Source organism: Macaca fascicularis, chromosome 13, assembly GCF_037993035.2.
Source record: "Macaca fascicularis isolate 582-1 chromosome 13, T2T-MFA8v1.1".
NCBI classification, from domain to species: domain Eukaryota; kingdom Metazoa; phylum Chordata; class Mammalia; order Primates; family Cercopithecidae; genus Macaca; species Macaca fascicularis.
In genome coordinates, this window is record NC_088387.1 from 82,709,771 (window position 1) to 82,729,256 (window position 19,486).

The 19,486-nt window shown below is 39.4% G+C and overlaps 1 protein-coding gene across 7 annotated transcripts in view; it reads left to right on the top strand.

Moving 5' to 3' along the window:
- Nucleotides 1-680: 680 nt before the first annotated feature.
- Nucleotides 681-19,486, top strand: part of MAP4K3 (mitogen-activated protein kinase kinase kinase kinase 3) — a 189,325-nt gene continuing 170,519 nt past the window's right edge. For 6 of the 7 annotated variants that reach the window (XR_006691463.3, XM_005576048.4, XM_005576050.4 and 3 more), the window contains exon 1: nt 681-1,075. Coding sequence is in view for 4 of the 7 variants with exons in the window: in XM_005576048.4 (XP_005576105.1) it covers nt 980-1,075 (96 nt within the window). In the remaining 3 variants the exon portion in view is untranslated. The remainder of the gene's footprint in view (nt 1,076-19,486) is intronic. The other variant, XM_045368605.3, reaches the window with a different exon arrangement.

A 19,486-nucleotide genomic window follows, 5' to 3' on the forward strand; every position in this document is an offset into this window, starting at 1 on the left:
GGGATGGTGGGCAGCTGTTTCGCGTGTTTTCCTCCCGGAGCTTTTACGCGCTGCCCACTGCACACACCTCCCTGGCGGCCCTCCTGGCCTGCCCTCCTTTGCACTCTAGCAGGCCAACTCCAAGGGTCCGAGTGTCGGAAACAGGGGCAAGCAAGCACAGCTCACTTTTCCTGGGGGTTTTCCTCACGGTGTGTTTAGTGACCCCTCCCCGCAATCCCAGAAAGGCTGTAGCACTCTGTGGTATCCTATGTGTAGCTGCTTCTAAAATAATAAAGTCTGGGACATTGGCTGTCTTGGATATTACCACTATGCTATCTGCTTGGAACTGGGACCAGATAAACCAAGGTCCAACTTTGTCGTTAGGGGAATCAGAAACGAAAAGAAGCCACTTTCTGCTGGTCCTAACCACGGTCCCTGGGCCAGGCAAACCTTCTCAAGCGTCCGGGGGCAGCGGCCGCGCGCGGGTCCGCAGGAAAGCCGAGGCGTTTCGGGTTCCAAGCCGTTCAGCCGCCGGCCCCGGCCTCACAGGCGCGCGGAGCCGGAACGCGCATGGGGTCGGGTGCGCGCCAGGCCCGGAGCGCTCCCTCCGGGATCGCGGCTGCGCAGTCGGGCGGGAGTCGGGAAAAGGGGGAGGAGGTTGGAGGAGTCGGAGTAAGGGGAGGGGGAGGAGCGGCGAAAGCGGAAGCCATGTTGGAGTTTCACCCCGAGCGAGGGGCTGCGAGGGTTCTCCTCTCCTTGTGGGTGTGACCGGGTTCGGGGCGGCGGCGGCGGGCTGCGGGGGGCGGGGACGGTTGGGCCGCTTGTCGTCCTCCGCAGCGGCGTGAGGGGAGCGGCGGCGGCGGCGGCCGCAGCGTGGAGCCGGGCGATTGTGACCGCCGGGGGAGCCGGGGGCCGGCCGCGGCGCCCTCTCTCCGTGTGGCCCCCTGAGCGCCCCCCCTCCCCTGCCCGGGAGGGAGGCGGGGGGCACCTGGGGCCCGCCATGAACCCCGGCTTCGATCTGTCCCGCCGGAACCCGCAGGAGGACTTCGAGCTGATTCAGCGCATCGGCAGCGGCACCTACGGCGACGTCTACAAGGTAAAGGCAGGGGCCGCGCGCCGCCGAGGCCGTGGGGTCCCGACCCTCAGCCAAGCCTGGGCGCCCGAGCTCGCGCCGCCTGTCCTCGGGAGACGCTGGCGCCTGGGAGCAGTCGGGGAGGAGGAGCTGCGGACGCCGAGGGCTGTGCTGCCTTGGTGAACAAAGGGCCAAATGTGTAACCCCGAGACCTCCCCAGCCCTTACCTGAGCCCTCCGGTGAACGTGATTTTTGCCACCTCCCCTCTTGCGCGCATTTCCAGGGAAAGGCAGAACGAGAGCGGGCTACTCTGCTCATCATAGTGCAGAGAGGGTCTGGGCGTTTGTTGCATTGGCTGGGTCAGCGCGACGAACCGGACAGCAGGGGTCTGGCGTTGTCAAACCTGCCTGCTTCACACGAACCTGGGATCGTCCGCTCTAGATTGGGAGCCGCTACCAACCAGGCCTTGGTGGTAGTTACTATACTATGCTGGGCGACCTCGATTCTCCATCGACAGCTCTCAGCCTTTAGCGCCTTATCCATCCCCCTATCAGTTTATTTTAATTTTCCAAGTAATGACTTTTTTTTTTTTTTTTTTTTTTTTGGAAAGAGCAACTTTGATTTCTCTAAGTCGAATTGGACTGCGATGCCTTTTAAACTTGTTTTTTTAAAAAGTGACTTGAATACTTAGGGAAGGTACTGGTTTGACAAGGTTAGAATTCAAAGTCCATTAGCAGTACAGCATTCCTGTTGTAGAGGGACCACTTCTAAATGTGGGAGGATAAATCACTCTTCCCTGGCCAACTCAACTCTTGGCCTCGCAGTTACTGCCAAGAAGAGGGGAGGTTGTTGCCAAATGTGGCAGCAGTCTTGATTTAGTTGTGTATCTTCTTACTGGTAACTGAAGTTGAACTCCTCCTGTTTCACATAACACCTGAGGATGCACAAAGAAACTTAATTTTGCATTGGAAAGTTTAGTCTTAACTTTATTTTGCCCATGTTTAAGCAGGTTTTTACTCTTCAGTGTAATGCCTGTGGTAACTTACATATTTAATACAGTGCAGCCAATGTTCTGCTTTGGTCTTGTTTTGTGGATGATCTGCTTTTCACCATCGTGGATCTCATCACTTTCCCACTATGCAATATAGGTATATTGAGCACACCTCCAATGTATGAGATACTGGGCAAGTAAGCACTTTGGGTTGTAGCAGTAAACGATAGACTTGGTTCCAAATCTTACTAGGGGTTTCTATTTTTTTGGACAAGGACAGTATGAAATAGCCATTTAAATAATTATTGCAGTTTTATTTTGTGCTGCAGAGAAGAGTATTAGGATCAGGGTTATGAGAGCATGTAATAGGAGGACCTGATCCAGTTTGGGGTGTCAGAGGCTCAGAGGCCTTTTAGCTGAGATCCCAGAGATGATTAGGCATTGCTTAGGCTACTGGGGAGAGGGGATTATGCCAGATAGGGGAGCATGATATGTGAAGGCTCTGAGGCCCGATTTGAAAGAAGCCTGAGCAGCCAGAGCGGGAGGGTGGCCCTAGATCTTACAGGCCTCTTAGTTCTCATTAGGAGATCGGACTTCTTTAGGACAATGGGGAACCATTGCAGGCTTTTAAGCAGAGAAGTGACATTAGATTTAGGTGTTTAAAAGAGCTCCCTACTACAGTATGAAGAGTGGAATGGAGCAGTTGGGAGGCCATTATCATAGTCTAGGTAAGAATAATGGTGTTAAGAAATTTGGTGATGACTGTGAAAGTAGAAGTGGATGGATGCAAGTAGCTTATGACTGGTTGGGGGAGTTCACTTATATTCCGAAGAATAGTTAACTAAAACTTGATTAATGTATACGTTTTAGGGGGCAGGGTATACAGTAAATCTTTTTACAGGAATAATTGCCTGTGTACTTACTATATTTAAAAAAACAGCTAGTAGTTAAGCCACATGATTAAAAAGCAAAAAAAAAATAGGGCCTATAATTTCCTAAGTGTAATAAAGGTATAGTAAGTTGGTTAATCTTGTCATTTGTTTAAAATAATGATAATACTAGCTGATGTTTATGGAATGCTTATTACTTGCCAGGCACTGTAAGATTTTTCTAATTGATCCTAACAGCAACCCTGTGAGATAGGTGCTCTTGTTAACTCCATTTTGCAGTTGAATAAACTGAGGCACAAGGAGATTAACTTGCCAAAGTTGGTAGGTGGCAAAGCCAAAATTTAAACCAGTTAGAGACTGTATTCTTAACCAATAGGCAGTACTGCCTCTCTAAAGACAGGAGATGGGCAGGTAATGTATTACATTTCCAGTGGAGAAACTGAGGCACACATTTAGTTTAGCATTTGAGTTGTAGCCACACTCTGAGTTAGTGTAGATCTTTAAGTAGTAGTTGGAATACCTAACTCCTGCTGTGCCGTTAGGCCTCACTGTTTATGTAGTCTGCCAAGTGGACATCAGATAATAGATGCTTGCACCCTGTCTGCCAGACTCTTCCAATGCCAGTGACCAAAGCAGAGAAACTTCATGTAGTTCTTGGCATCATATCCTCCTGCCTGCTAAACTCTTGTTTGTGTTTTTGTCTATAATCAAGTTTATGCTATAAAGTTACATATTTTTGTTATTTGTTTTGCTGTTTTAGATTTTTCTTATTTATACAAATTAATTGTGCTAGAGAGAAGTACACTTTGTTTTCAAAAGCCTATATATATAATTTGTTCCTTAATTTGTCAACATTTAGGTGCTAAAAATAGAATGCTTGGATTAAATAGAGACCCGATTATAGTCATTCTTGGAAGGTTGGTGGAGATTTTTATTTTGAAAATGGTTTCCTACTCAATGTAATAACATATTTATTGTACTTAAGGTGGCATGGTTTAGTTAGAAAGCACTGAATGAGAATGTGGACAATCTGGGATTTATTAGCTCTGTGACCTTGTGGAATCAACCTCTCAGAGCTGTTTTGTTGTGGAAGTATTATTACCATCATATGCCCTTCTATTTTTGGTATTGAATAAATAACTCAGATTTTACTCAATAAGTAATCTTTATTTTTTTCAGGCCAATGCATATATACATTTTATCTGCACTGTGTAAAAAAAGTCATATCTTGTAAGTGTCCTGTAACTCTGCAGACTTTATCTGTCATGAAGTGCCTGCAGCTTGGGTTACCTAGGGACCTAGGAGCTGACAACTAAAGCTCTTTAGTTGGGCCTCAGGAGGCCCATGGAGTGCTCTAAAATTAATAGGCTTAATGTTGTATGTATTTGTGTTTTTCTGTGGAGATGGGTTATAGCATTCATTGCATTCTTAAAGAGCTTCATGATCCAAAAAAATGAAAAGAAAAAATGCATAGCTTTGCCATTCAAAAAAGTTTTCTTGGAAAAATTAGGTAGTTATAATAGATCATAATATGATTTTCACATGCATTGTGCCATCTTTTCTCACGCATTTTTCCAGTTTAATTTTTATTATTCCTACCCTTTAAGTCTTCATATCCTCAAGTTTTTCTAGTTTTATTGCTAGAAAGAAGCAGGAGATAGTAAAGCTGGAGATAGGATAAGGCAAAAGAAGTTTTGAAGGAATAGTCTTAATATGGTTTCTAAGGAAGTGTCTTACCTAGTCTTATGGTTTTAGTCTGGTTCCTGTGAACGATTCCTAGCCTGTGTATCCAAGACTGGATACACAAAGACTCTAGGCTTTAAGCCTTAGAGTCATCTTTAGTGACTTCTGGACTGGACTTTTTAGGCATTAGCCAAATTCTGTACACAGGCATTTTCCAAAGTGTGGTTGGGGTGCTTCAGGAAAAGCCATACCATGAGTAGGTTAAAGACTGAGAAGTCCTATGGTAAAGAAACTTGGTAAACTTTGCTTAACCTAGCAAACTCCAAACTTACTTGACTATGAAATTCTTTTTCTCTGTAATACATATTGCTTGTCCTTAGTACTAGTGTCTTGTAGAACATGCTTTGGAAAGGTCGATACTGATTTTTTTTAATCTTTGTGTATTTGGAAGCCATTCCCTCTGAAGCACGGGCTGCCGTGTTGCTAAGCTTCCAGGTAGTATCCACATGGTAGTCTGTGTAAATAGATTTAAAGTGTCCGCGAAAGCTGGCAGGCAAAAAGGTGAGGATTGGGCAGTAAAATCAGGAAACCAGTTTGTATGCATTTAGAGAATTCCGTGTTAGTTTATGTGTAATTACGCATCTTTCAAGGTGTTCTATTTAATATCATCATAGACTAATTCTTGCATTATAATCAGCATTTGTGAGAACTTTTCTGGAAAACTCAATTCTTAAACCTAACTGATAAGGAATATGAAGACTTTAAGCATTTAGAAAAGAACATTTGAAGGAAGCTCAAACGTTGTTATTTGGAGTTATGCTCACTTTTATTTACTTCCATTTAGGATAGACTCTAGAGAGACCAGAAGAAATGGCCCTAAACTTCAGAAAGATCATTTGAAGTTGATTAAAGTAGAATTTCCCATCATCACTAGCTATTTGAGATGAAAAGTGACAATGAAACAGATAGCGAGGTAATTTTTCTAGAATGTTTGAAAAGCAAACAAACAGGTTATCTGAATTTGATACAGATCTGATTCCTTAAAGGAGGTACTTACCTCCAGCCTTTGATCTGTATATGTATTTATTGGTGAAACATATCTAATGCATCATTTTGTATTGAGAATGAATAGTAAGTTCTCTCATGAGAGTACATTGAACAGCCATCATCCATTGAACAGCTGTAATATGAGAGGAAATGTGTTAGGAACTGTGAGTAGAGTAGCAGAAATGACAAGGCTTGGTACTTGGTATTTACAGGAACATAAAATGTGTACCCGCTATTAGCTATCATAGTTTGAGATCAAAACCTTGTTGGTTTCCTCATTTGTATCATATTAAATCTCTTGCTGGCTGAGAGATTCTGTAGATACTCCATAATTGCACAACCGACCTCTGTAGCACAGCATAGTGATTTGAGAACAGGGTTCTGGAGCCAGGCTGCCTAGTTTCACCACCCACTAGCTTTGTCCTTAGGCCAATTACTTAATTCCTCTCTCTGTGTCTCAGTTTCCTCAGCTGTAAAATGGAGATGCTTAGAAAAGTGTTTGGGACAGTACCTGACACATAAAAGTGTAGTTATTGTTAATTGCTGTTAGTGTCTAGAAGTATTTATTATTATGTATTTCTCCTACTACTGTCCTTCTAACCTACTGTGTTCCTCATGCTCTGCCTCAGGGTTTCTCGCTTGCTGTCTCTGCCTAAAATCCACCCCTCACCACCAGTATCTGTTTGGTTTGCTTCTTCATTTAAAGTCTCAGCTCAGATGTCACCTTCTAATGAGCCTGTTCGTTTCCACCCTACAAAAAACAGCACTTCTCCCACCACTTTCAGGGATACAAATCAGGGATGGATCCACGTTTTACGGGACCTGAAGTTTATGCAGTTTTGGGGACCCTCATTAAGAAAACAAAAAACTAGAATTAAAAAAGGTATGAAAGTGAATCTTTAGAATGAGAAAAGATATCCCAACAAAATACTGTAACCCTAGTCAGATCCCTTTCTTCTGAGATTTGCTTAGGCATTTAATCAGAAATGCTCACAAAAAATGCTTTCTGATAACTACCCGGCTCCCTGTCTCCACCTGGAATAGTCTACATGTCCCAGCAACTCTCAGCACTCATAGAGGGCCATGCTAGTGAAGGGGCCTGAACTTTAAGTTTTGTTGGCTTCACAGAAAGATTCATTTCGGCTCTTTACTTAATTTTTCATTATGGCATGTATCACCACATGTTTATTTGTTTATTGCCTGTCTCTCCCCAGTAGAATGTAAATCCAGGAAATGTGATTTTGCTTTGTTCATTGCTGTATCCCCAGAGCCTAGAAGAGTAGCTGACCCATATTAGGTTCTTAATATATATTTATGGAATGAATAAATGAACCAACATGAGAGGAACAAACCATGGCTACGTGAGTTTAGAGGAAGAAGATCATTGTTTCTGACTGGGAGAAATCACAGCAGGCCTTGCAGAGGAGGTGGCATTGGGCTTGACTTAGAGTTCTGGCAGTAGTGGGTACAGAATGAGTTAAATGTAATGGACTGTTATTAGGTCTTAAATCTGAAATCAGTAGGCTTAATGTATCTTTGGCATATTAAGCAATGTTCATAATTGTTATATGCATATGAAGATACTCTGTCATTTCGAACGGAAGACCCCTAGTGACTGACTAGTGAATATAGCAGTAAGCTATCACATACAACTTTCGTTTTGTTTTTTTAAAATACGATTAAATTGGGCTTTTAGGAAGAGGACTTTGTTTACCAATACAAAAAAGACCTTCGATTCAAGAAATGAAATCATGTTTCTTTTTTAATTTTTATTTATTTTTTCATACCACCTTTATATGTACAAAAATAGTATTTCTTTTTGCTTCAGGTTTTTTTTACAGTCTTTTTTTGTTCTGGAAGATGCCACGTTTCTGAGTTCTGACTGCCTTAACCTGATTATAGGTTTGATTTCATAATGTAATAATGTACTGCCTACCTTAGCCCTTAAACTCTGTAGAATAATTTTGGATTTGACCATAAATTTAGATATGTTGAAATAAGACATTCATTTTGTTTGTTTAAGTTCTTAGAAATTTGAGATTGTAAAAATTCTTTCTGTATAAATCATCTACCTTACCTTGCTCAAAGAATCTCCTCTTCATTGCCTGTATGCTAACCTACATATGCCATGATTGTAAGGCCTCCTCAGCCATGTGGAACTGTGAGTCAATTAAACCTCTTTCCTTTATAAATTACCCAGTCTTGTGTATGTCTTTATTAGGAACTTGAGAACAGATTAATGCATGCCCCTTCCCAGCCAGTCATAAATACCACCCGCCCACAATTACTGTTCTCCTTTCTGTCACCATGAAAGCTCTTTTAGAACTTTGTATAAATGAATCATGAATGAATTGCCTCAGCACTTTTGATGAAAGTCAGTTGACAGTACACATGTGAGTATATTCTGGACTCTTATTCTTTTGAGCTGTATGTCTATACTTTCACCAGTACCTCACTGTCTTGTTTACTGTAGCTTTATCGAAAGTCTTGAAATTAGGCAGAGTGAATTATCCAATTCTGTTCTACCTTTTCAAAATGGTTTTATCTATTTTAGGTCCTTTGCTTTTCCATACAAATTTTTGAATCAGCTTTTCAAGTTAAATATAAAAGCCTACTGGAATTTTGTCTTAACTTTAAATTTTGAGATACACAGTTCAAATTCATTGCAAAAAGAGTGAAAGAGGTCTCATGTACCCAACACCCAGCTTCCCCCAATGGTGATATCTTTACATACCTATAGTGCATTATCAAAATGAGGAAATTAATTGGCACCATACAGTTAACTAAGCCTTAGTCAGATTTCACCAGTTTTTGTATGCATTCATTTTTTATATCTTTGTATATAATTTTGTGATATTTTATCATATATACAGCCTGCTGGGATTGTGTGGGATCTGTCACTCAGTTAGTGGAGAATTGAGATCTTAAATGCATTCAGTCTTCTGATCTATGACTATATCTTTACATTTATTTAGATGATCTTTATCTCATCAATATGTTGCTTTATTTTAATTCATGAATGTTATCCCTGACTTTTCCTACTAATATTGTAGTGAAATATAATTATGGAAAACTTCTTCAGGATTACATAGTAATTACAATATAAGCCATTTTTTCAGTTTTTATTAAAATTCTCATTGTACTAGTAGTTTCTGACTTCCTTTGGCTTAATATTGTTCATTTTTAACCCTGAGCATATGGATTCCTTTTTTGTTTTGTATTTTATTTTTTCCAGACTCTGCTCTATCGTGCAGGCTGGAGTGCAGTAGCGCGATCTCAGCTTGCTGCAACCTCCACCTCCTGGGTTCAAGCAATTTTCCTGCCTCAGCCTCCCAAGTAGCTGGAATTACAGGCATGTGCCACCATGCCCGGCTAATTTTTGTATTCTTAGTAGAAACGGGGTTTCACCATGTTGGCCAGGCTGGTCTTGAACTCTTGATCTCGTGATTTGCCCACCTCGGCCTCCCAAAGTGCTGGGATTACAGATGTGAGCCACTGCACCTGGCCCACGGACTCCCTTTAATAAAATTTGGCAAAAAAGACAGGGAAAATGACTATTTTAAAATATACTCATTTTTTCTATGTATCCAAAGAATTTTTTTTTTTTTTTTTTTTTTTTTTTTTTTTGAGACAGAGTTTTGCTCTTGTTGCCCAGGTTGGAGTGTAATGGCGCGATCTTGGCTCACTGCAACCTCTACCTCCCGGGTTCAAACGGTTCTCCTGCCTCAGCCTCCCGAGTAGCTGGGATTACAGGCACCCGCCACCATGCCCAGCCAATTTTTTGTATTATTTTAGTAGAGACGGAGTTTTACCATGTTGGCCAGGCTGATCTCAAACTCCTGACCTCAGGTGATCCACCCACCTCGGCCTCCCAAAGTACTGAGATGACAGGCATGAGCCACCGCACCCGGCCCCAAAAATTATAACAAACACCTTATAAATGGTTTACTTTCATATATAAGATGTGTGTGTTGATGTGTATTTTGCAAAACTCACAGCTTTTGAGCTTATTAAAGGAAAATACACTTAAAGTTTACTTCATCCTTTAGTGAAAAATAACACTGCTGGATTATTTAGGAGATCCTAAAAAAAATTCTTATCTTGAGGAACTTAAACTCTGATATAAGGAAACAAAATCTGCATGTATGAAACATCTAAGGAACATGTCTAAGGCATTATTTTAACAATTAGAAGAAAACAATAAAGCTATGTGAATACTGTAGAAATTTTAATTTAAGGGAAAAATAAGTTGACTTCCTGAAAGAGTGAATCTTGACCTGGGACTTGAAGAAAAATTGGATTTGCAGTTTTAGAGAACTGTGACGTCATTCCAAAAGAGTAAATCTGGGTTAAAAATACTGCTGTGGGACCTAAGGGGGCAAAGAAGTAATAAGACAACTATTCTAAGGAGACATACTGGGAAATGTGGTAGACAGTGTTTCACATATATAAGACACCACGGATAAATGAGTGCCAGTTGAAGAATTTAGAACTCACTTGACCTACAATGTAGTATTTATCAAATTCATTAGGGCCAGTCTTTAACCTGCTTGGTTATTTAGATGGTATTCGGTAAGATTTATTTCTTCCCTTTCATCTCTATTGATTTAGAAGTTAAAGATTTTACTTTTATTCTTTTGGTGGTTACCGTTAAAATTGCAACATGTGTAATTAGTCTAAAGTTAACTGATCTTTCTCTGTTTTCTTTCTGGTCAGTATGTGGAATTTAGAAGGCTTAATTTCATTCACCACCTTCCTGTTTTGTGTTGTCTTACTTTGGTTTGCTGTTCTTAAATGTCCCAGTTTAGTTTTTATTATCGTTTTATACAAACAGTGCTTCCTTACGTTTACCTGTAGGAGTTTTCAATTTCTTTACTCATTGTTTCTTCTTGGCATATATTCCTTCATTCTGGGTTCAGATTTCTTTAATCTTGTAGCAATATTTGGTAGGATTTTTTTCTTTCTTTTTATTTTTCTTTTTAAGTGAGGAACTGTATAAGGTAAACTCTGTCTTCCTCCTCCCCCTCCCCATTGTCTGTATTTTGTCTTTACTTTTAAATCATAGTTTAGTGGGGTATAGAACTCTAGGCTGACGGTTGTTTTTTTCTCAGCACTTTGAAGATATTTTGTCTTCTGGTTACCTGTTGTGCTGCTGAGGAGTCTGTTGTCAATATAATTATTGTTGCTTGTAGCTAGTCTTACTTTTTCTTTCCTCACTATTTGACTTTTAAGATTTTTTTCTTTGATTCTGGTGTGTACACAGTTTCACAATGTTATGTGTGGATTTTAATAAAAATATTTACTGTTTTTCTTTAATCTGAAGAGTAGCATATTCCATAAGTCCTGGAAAATTGTAAACTGCAATATCTTTGATATCTTTTCTTCCGCTCTTTCTTGTTTCTCTTTAGAGCTCCTATTGTATTCTTTAACTTTTAGTTCTCCATGACTTCTCATGATTTTTCTAACTCTTTATTCTGTGTCACGTATTATGGTTCTTATCTTTATTATCTTTAATTGTGTCTGTCTAATCTGCTGTTTGAAACTTGTATTTTTTTTAAAAGTTTACTTTTTAAAAAATAATTTCAATACACAGGATAATTGCAAAGAGTGAGAGAATAATAAAAATAAAATAACTCTGATACATCTTTTCCAAGATTCACCAATGGCTAATACTTTACCACATTTATCACTTTTTCTCTGTATATATACTTTTTTTTTTTCTGAACCATTTGAGAGTAAGTTGCAGGCATCAGACTCCTTTACCCGTATACACTTTGATGTGTATTCTTAAAATGAAAGACATTTACTTAAACTGCAATAAATTATAAAAATCAGGAAATTTTAATATTAAGACAATACTATTATTTGATCTACAGACCTTATGAAATTTCAGGAGTCCCAGTAATATCTATTATAGCATTTTCTCCCCAACTCCAGAAATCAATCCAGGAGAATCATATGCTATTTTTAGTTTCTAAGACTCTTCAGTCTCTTAACCTAGAAGAGTTTTTCAGCCTTTCTTTGTCTTTTTAGACACCAACATTTTTGAGTAGTACACACCATTTATTTTGTAGAATTCTCCTCATTTGGGGTACTTTTGGTGTTTCCTTTTGTTTAAATTCATGTTACACATTTTTTGGCAGAAATTTATAGTGATGTGTGCGCTCAGTGGATTGTATCAGGAAGAACATGATGTTGATTAGTTCCCTTATTAATGTTGACTTTGATTATTTGGTTAATGTTGGTGTGCCAAGTTTCTTCACTATCAGGTTATTATCTTTTCTTTTTCTAATTAATAAGTAAATTATGGGGAGATACTTTGAGACTCTATAATATTTTGTTCCTCATCAAACTTATACCTGCTAATTTTAATATCCATGATGTTTTGTACTTGAATTATTACTATAATGGTTCCCAAATAATGATTTTCTAACTCCATTAATTTATTCTACATGTATTGGTTGACATTCTACTGTGAAGAACTATTTTTGTTTATTTATTTTTGGGCTCATGGATTCTTCTTTTATTCATTGGGTTTTGATTCATCACTTTTATTTTGATGCTCAAACAATTTCAGATTTGGCCAGTTGGATTTTATCTTAGCTAGGGCTGCCATAAAAACGTACCACAGACTAGGTGGCTTAAATGACAGAAATTAATTTTCTCACAGTTCTGGAAGCTAGACATTCAAGATCAAGATGCCAGGTTTCCAGTGATGCTCTCTTTCTGGCTTGTAGATGGCCTTCTCACAGAGAGGGAGGGCATGCTTTCTGGTATATCTTCTCGTAAGGGCACTTATCCCATCCTGAGGCCTTCCCCACCTCAGGAACTCATCTAAACCCAGTTATCTCCTAAAAGCTCCATCTCCAGATGCCGCCACAATGAGGGTTAGGTCTTCAGCATGTGAATTTTAGAGGGACACAGTTCAGTCCATAGCATATTCCGTTGCTTTTTACGTTTTGTTAATTATATTTCTAGAAGATCTGTGCTATTCTTTTTCTTTTTCTTTTTTTTTTTTGAGACGGAGTCTTACTCTGTCGCCCAGGCTGGAGTGCAGTGGCCCGATCTTAGCTCACTGCAAGCTCTGCCTCCCGGGTTTACGCCATTCTCCTGCCTCAGCCTCCCGAGTAGCTGGGACTACAGGCGCCTGCCACTGTGCCTGGCTAGTTTTTTGTATTTTTAGTAGAGACGGGGTTGGTCTCGATCTCCTGACCTCGTGATCCAGCCAGGATGGTCTCGATCTCCTGACCTCGTGATCTGCCCGTCTCGGCCTCCCAAAGTGCTGGGATTACAGGCTTGGGCCACCGCGCCTGGCCGTTATTCTTTTTCAAGTCTTCGTATTGTTGCATATTGTCTTGTTCTTAAGTGCTTTCGGATTAGTCTATAATTTCAAATTTTGGAGGATTTCATCTTGCAATTTGTTGCTTTGTTTTGTGCTGACTCATGCCTGTGAATTTGTATGTTAATTTTGAATTCATCTACTTTTTTCTGTAAGAATCTTTGTGGTTTAAATTGAGGGATGGGTGGAGGGGCTGGGGGGGTTGGTGGGGAGTGGGTGGGAGACTGTGGGTGTCCTTCCAAAACAGTTTTGCTTTTGTTTCTTCCAGTAACCTCATGAGTCTTTTTGGTCTTGGATTAATTTTTATTTAATTTCTCAGTTTGGGATTCCCCACATCTTATAGATAATACAAACTTAAACTGCAAATCAAAAGAACAGTGACTCTTGGATTTGAATTCTTGGAGGACTGTTTTTCTTCCACCCAAGCACAGACTTTGTTGTTATCCTCCTGTGCTTGTAGGTAACTTTTTTTTTTTTTTTGAGTCAGGTTATTGCTCTGTCACCCAGGCTGCTGTGCACTGGCACAATCAAGGCTCACTGCAGCCTCGACCTCCTGGGATCAAGTGATTCTCCCCCTTCAGCTTCCCAAGGTAACTGGGACTACAGGTGTCCACCACCTCACCCACCTAATTTTTGTATTTTTTGTAGAGACGAGGTCTCACTATGTTGCCTCGGCTGGTCTCACACTCCTGGGCTCAGGCAGTCCTCCCACCTCGACCTCCCAAAGTGCTGGGATTATAGTCATGAGCCACTGCGCCTGACCTAACCCTTAAAAAAAATTGTTTTTGCGTTACTGAAGGCACAGTCCCTTCCAGAGTCCTAGCATTATTCAGTAGTCTCCGTTCCAGTGTGCTGTTTTGAGTGGGCCCACGACTATTCGCCTGTACTCAGATGGTTTTAAAACCCCCAAGCACCTGGATTGCAGAGATCCACTAGTCTTCCTTCCTCCATCCCCTCCCACCTTGATTCTAATCCCCCTCCCGCTGTTGGTGGAAACCTCAACTCTGGTTTTCCACTTTCCGTCTTAATTCAGTGTGATACATTTGTTAAAATTGATGAACCAGGCTGGGCACGATGGCTTATGCCTGTAATCCCAGCATTTTGGGAGGCCGAGGTGGGTGGATCACCTGAAGTCGGGAGTTCGAGACCAGCCTGGCCAACATGGTAAAACCCTGTCTCTACAAAAAATACAAAAATTGACTGGGTATAGTGGCACATACCTGTAATTCCAGCTGCTCAGGAGGCTGAGGCAGGAGAATCACTTGAACCTGGGAGGTGGAGGTTGCAGTGAGCTGAGAACATGCCACTGCATTCCAGCCTGGGCAGCAGAATTAGACTCCATCTCAAAAAAAAAAAAAAATTGATGAACCAATACTGATAAATTATTATATTAATTAAAGTTCATAGTTTACATACATTAGAGACCACTCTGTGTTGCACATTTTCTGTGCTTTTGACAAATGTTTCATCAGTATAGTATCATACAGAATAGTTTCACTGCCTTAAAAATTCCATTTTCTATCTCTTCATCTTCCCTTCTCCTCCACCCAACTCCAGGCAGCCACTGATCTTTTTATTGTCTCTATAGTTTTGTCTTTTCCAGAATGTCATATAGTTGGAATCATACAATATGTAGCCTTTTCAGATGGTCTTCTTTCCCTTAGCAATATGCATTTAAGTTTCTTTCATATCTTTTTGTGGCTCAATACCGATTTTGTTTTTAAATTACTGCATAATATCTCATTGTATGTTTATACCATAGTTTATTCATTCACCTGTTGAAGGACATCTTCGTTGTTTGCAGGTTTTGGCAATTATGAATAAAGCAGGTATAAATATCCATGTGTGGGTTTTTATATGGACATAAATTTTCAGCTCATTTGGCCTATACCAAAGAGTGTGATTGCTGGATTGTGTGGTAAGACTGCTTTTAGCTTTGTAAGAAACTGCCAAGATGTCTCCCAAAGTGACTGTAGCACTTTGCATTTCTAACAGCAAAGTAATGAGAGTTCCTGTTGCTCCACATCACCACCAGCATTTGGTGGTGTGGTGTTGTGGATTTTGGCCATTCTAATAGGTGTGTAGTGGTATCGCATTTTTTTAATTTGCAGTCCCCTAATGATATATGATGTTGATCATCTTTTCCTATGCATATTTGCCATCTGTATATATTTTTTGGTAAGGTGTCTTCAGATTTTTTCCCTTTTTAAAATTGTATTTTTTTTTATTGTTGAATTTAAAGAGTTCTTTGTATATTTTGGATATGTATCCTCTATCAGATATATGTTATGCAGTATTTTTCCCAGTAGTTTTTAATTTTCATGAAGTCCAGCTTAATCAGTATTTTCTTTCATGAGTTATGCCTTTGGTGTTGTATCTAAAAATGCTAGACCAAGGTCACTTAGATTTTCTTGTATGTTATCTGTTTTATATTTTGCAGTTTACATTTATGTCTGTGATCCATTTTGAGGTAATTTTTGTAAAAGATGTGAGGTCCATGTCTAGATTTTTATTTTTTATTTTATTTTGTTTTGTATGTCGATGTACAGTTGTTCCAGTACTATTTGTTGAAAAGACAGTCCTTTTCCCATTGGATTGCCTTTGCTTCTTTGTCAAAGATTAGTTGAATATATTTGTGTGGGTCTGTTTCTGGACTCTTGTATTAATTTGCTATAGCTTCCATTACAAAGTACCACTGACTAGGTGGCTTATACAGTGGAAATTTATTTTCTCAGTTCTGGAGACTAGAAGTCTGAGATCAAGGTCTCAATAGGTTTCGTTCTTCTGAGGCCTCACTCTGGCTTATAGTTGGCTGTTTTCTCCTGGTGTCTATACATGGTCTTTCCTCTGTTTCTGAACACGAGGAGTTTGGGGCTGTAATTTGGAGTCAGATATACAGCAGAGAACTAGGGGAGATGAGGACTGGGAGAAGACTATTGATTCTAGTTAGGAGGGTATAATTGCTGTTCAGAAAGAGTAGTTGACAAAGCATCCTAATTACAAATGATTGAGAAGGCAGGAGGAAATGGTGACATTGTCTCTGGTCTCTTTTCAAGGAGTTTGATCATGCTACTTTCTTCTAGCACCATATGATTTCTATCTTTATCTTAGTGTTTTTCTCAGGAATATTTATTGAGCACCCACGCTGAGCTGTGTACCATGGCTGATCCAGAGTATGAACAGAACATAATCCCTCTTCTCAAGGTGATGGCAGACTAGATATGGGAATAGTATGGAGTAATTATAGCATTAAGTAATAAGGGGTATTTTGTGATTATTATGTGATTCCCAATAAAAGTTCAGAAGATCAGAAAATTGCAGCCCATAGCCAAATAAAGGCTTTTTAGAAGAGATAGAATGAAAGTTTGGCTTTAATGTATTGTTTAGGTTTAAATGGATAAAGTGGAAGGGCATTGTAGTTGAGGTGAATATTGAAGAATGAAGACCTGGTAGGAGGAGGAATAAGCAAGAAGAGATCACACAGGAAATGGGCCAAACTACATCAAATGATTTGTATTGGAGAATAATGGGGAATATTAGATATTGTTAACAATAGTTATAATCATAGCAGATGACATTTGTAGAGTAGATACTAAGTACTAGAACTTATTTTATGTAAGCGCTTTATAGGTATTCTCATTTTAATTCTTTTCACAATCTTACGAGGTAGGTGTTGTTATTTCCATTTTACAGATACAGAAACTGAGACACAAAAAGAAAGGTCAAGAATAGGCCCAGTTAGGTGCAATGGCTCACCTCTGGAATACCAACACTTTGGAAGGCTCAGGTGGGTGGATCGCTTGAACCCAGGAATTCAAGACCAGGGTAGGCAACATGGCAAAACTCTGTCTCTACCAAAAAAAAAAAAAAAAAGGCCCAAGTCAATAAATCTAATAAATCTAGTAAGTGGTGAAACCAGGATTGAATTCAGGCAGTCTTACCTCCAGAACCCATGCCTTGTAGTCGCTGTGTTGTGCTGTAGAGAGGTAGGTGAGACCAGAATATGTCTTGAGAAACTGTCTTCAGGTTATAAATTAAATGTGATAGAAATAAGGGGACCAATTGAGGTGTTTGATGAACTGAAGTGTAGATAGTGAGCTAGTTGTTGGCGGGGACCACTTCTTAGTCCTCTGAGAGATGGATGTGGTGGGGAGTGGACGGTTAATCCTCAGTCTGACATTTCAGATTATGTGGAAGATGATGTACCAGTTAGGAGTGAATGGAAATTATGTGAATTAGATTAATGACAGGGGAAATTGGGGGCATAGATGACCTGGAGAGATGGGAAAGTTGAGTGAAGTAAGATGTGGAGTTAGATTTTGGACAGATTGATTCAGGTGTAATATCTGTAGACCAGCAGATTTGAAGGAACCAGTAGGGAAATATCGTCAGGAGGGATAGTGGACATCTGAGAATAAGAATTCTTTGATGATGGGGATATCAAGGAAAGAGACATCTTTTGCTTGAGTTTTCAAAGGAATAATAGCTCTTCTCTAACTTCTTCCTCACTTTTGATATTTGAGAAATTCATGGCGGCCAGCCATAATGGCTCATAGTTATAATTCCAACACTTCAGGATGCTGAGGTGGGAGGATTGCTTGAGGCCAGGAGTTTGAGACCAGCCTGGACAACATAGCTAGACCCCATCTCTTAAAAAAAAAAAAAAAGCCAGGCGTAGTGGCACATGCTTGTAGTCCTAGCTGCTTGGGAGGCTGAGGCAGGAGGATCACTTGAGCCCAGGAGTTCAAGACTGCTGTAAGCTGTGATTGCAGCACTGCACTCCAGCCTAGGCAACACGGTGAGACTCTGTCTCTTTAAATAAAAAACAAAATAAAAAAAATAAAGAATTAGTGATTCATGACTTCAGTTTTTCCTTTGAATAGTGATATTTGAGCAAATAAATGAAATAAAATATAAAACACCTGTTCTATAAGTGCACGTATATATGGAAGTTATGGTCTTTAGTTTTAAGTATTATAAGTTACTAAATATTTCCCAGTTGAAATAAGTTAAGAATAATGGAGTAAATAACAGTAGTGAGAGATTGATTACCCATGATTGTTTAGAGTTTTCCTTCAACACCTGTGCATCCTTAAAAACCCTTTTTGGATTCCTGTATTCCTTTCAGTGTCTCAGAGGAGTAGGTGACTTAGAATCTCTCTCTGACGCTAGGCCAGGGGGTTCATACCCCTCTTCCTCCATTTCATTCTCAGGAGGTGACACAGTGGAAAGAAGAAAGCATTGAAAGTGCTGAGTGATAGGAAACTCAGATGGGGTATGTCATTACTAAAACTTTTTCATCTTTCCCTTTTCCATGCCTTGCTTTTGCCTGTCCCCATCCTGTGCTCCACCATCTTCTCTCCCGTCAATAAAACCACAAACTCCGAATCTGCAAAAAGCATTGAGCAGAGAATTTAAAGCCTTTTGCGGAAACAGTCCGCACAGTTATGTTTACTTTTTGAACGCCATTCAGCTTGAACAAGAGTAAGTTAGTCATTTTTATTTTATAATCATTGTGTTGATATTTTTCTTTCGGGGTCTCTTATTTCTGGTTGGTGCTGTGATGTTAAATCGCTAATACCGCTAGGGTCTGCTAATCACAAGGTGTTTTTATTTGGAATGTTGAGATTTTATTTCCTCCAGTAAACTGTGTTCACATGAGGTTTGACAAACTTTTTTTCTTTCAAAAACCAAAATTGGAGGTTTCTGTTAATTACTGGGCAGAGTTGCTATTTTTATAGTAGGTCTGTATTGTTTGTGTTGAGTTTCCTCAGCTGTTTCTATTATGCTATGATGCAATATTTGAATTAAAATGTAGAGAATATTTCTATAAGGTAACATTGCTTTTATAGAAAAGAATATAAAAAGGTGAAATTTAAATAAAGTGTTTTATAAGATTTTAGACAATGTATTTTTAAAATATAATTTAACTTATTTTGGTGGGCTTTAGAAGAAAAGTCTGTGTAAACTAAACTTATTTTGTCTGGCAGTAAAGGGATCTAGTTTTTTTTTTAACACCATTGTTTGCAGAAAGTATTCACTTATTAATACATGATAAAATTAGTTTTGGATGAAAAATATCTTTTTGTTTAAACTTATCTTTTTAAGTTCATACTATTTAAAACATTATTTAAACTATTTCACTTACAATATAAGATTTTTAAAAAATAAACTTTATTTTAGAATATTTTTGGATTTACAAAAAGTCATAATGACTCGTAACCCAGTTTCCTTTTTTGTTAACATGTTACCATGGTACATTTGGCACAACTGAGGACCAGTATCGGAACATGACTGTTAACTACGCTCCACCGTCTATTTGAATTTCACTAGTTTTTCTCTAATGCCTCTTTCTGTCTCAAGATTCCATCCAGGATTCCATATTCTATTTAGTCACTATGTCCCTTAAGCAGAATTTTCTGGTGTGTGACGGCTTCACAGACTTTTTGATAACTTTGGTAGTTTTTAGGAGTGCTGGTCAGTAT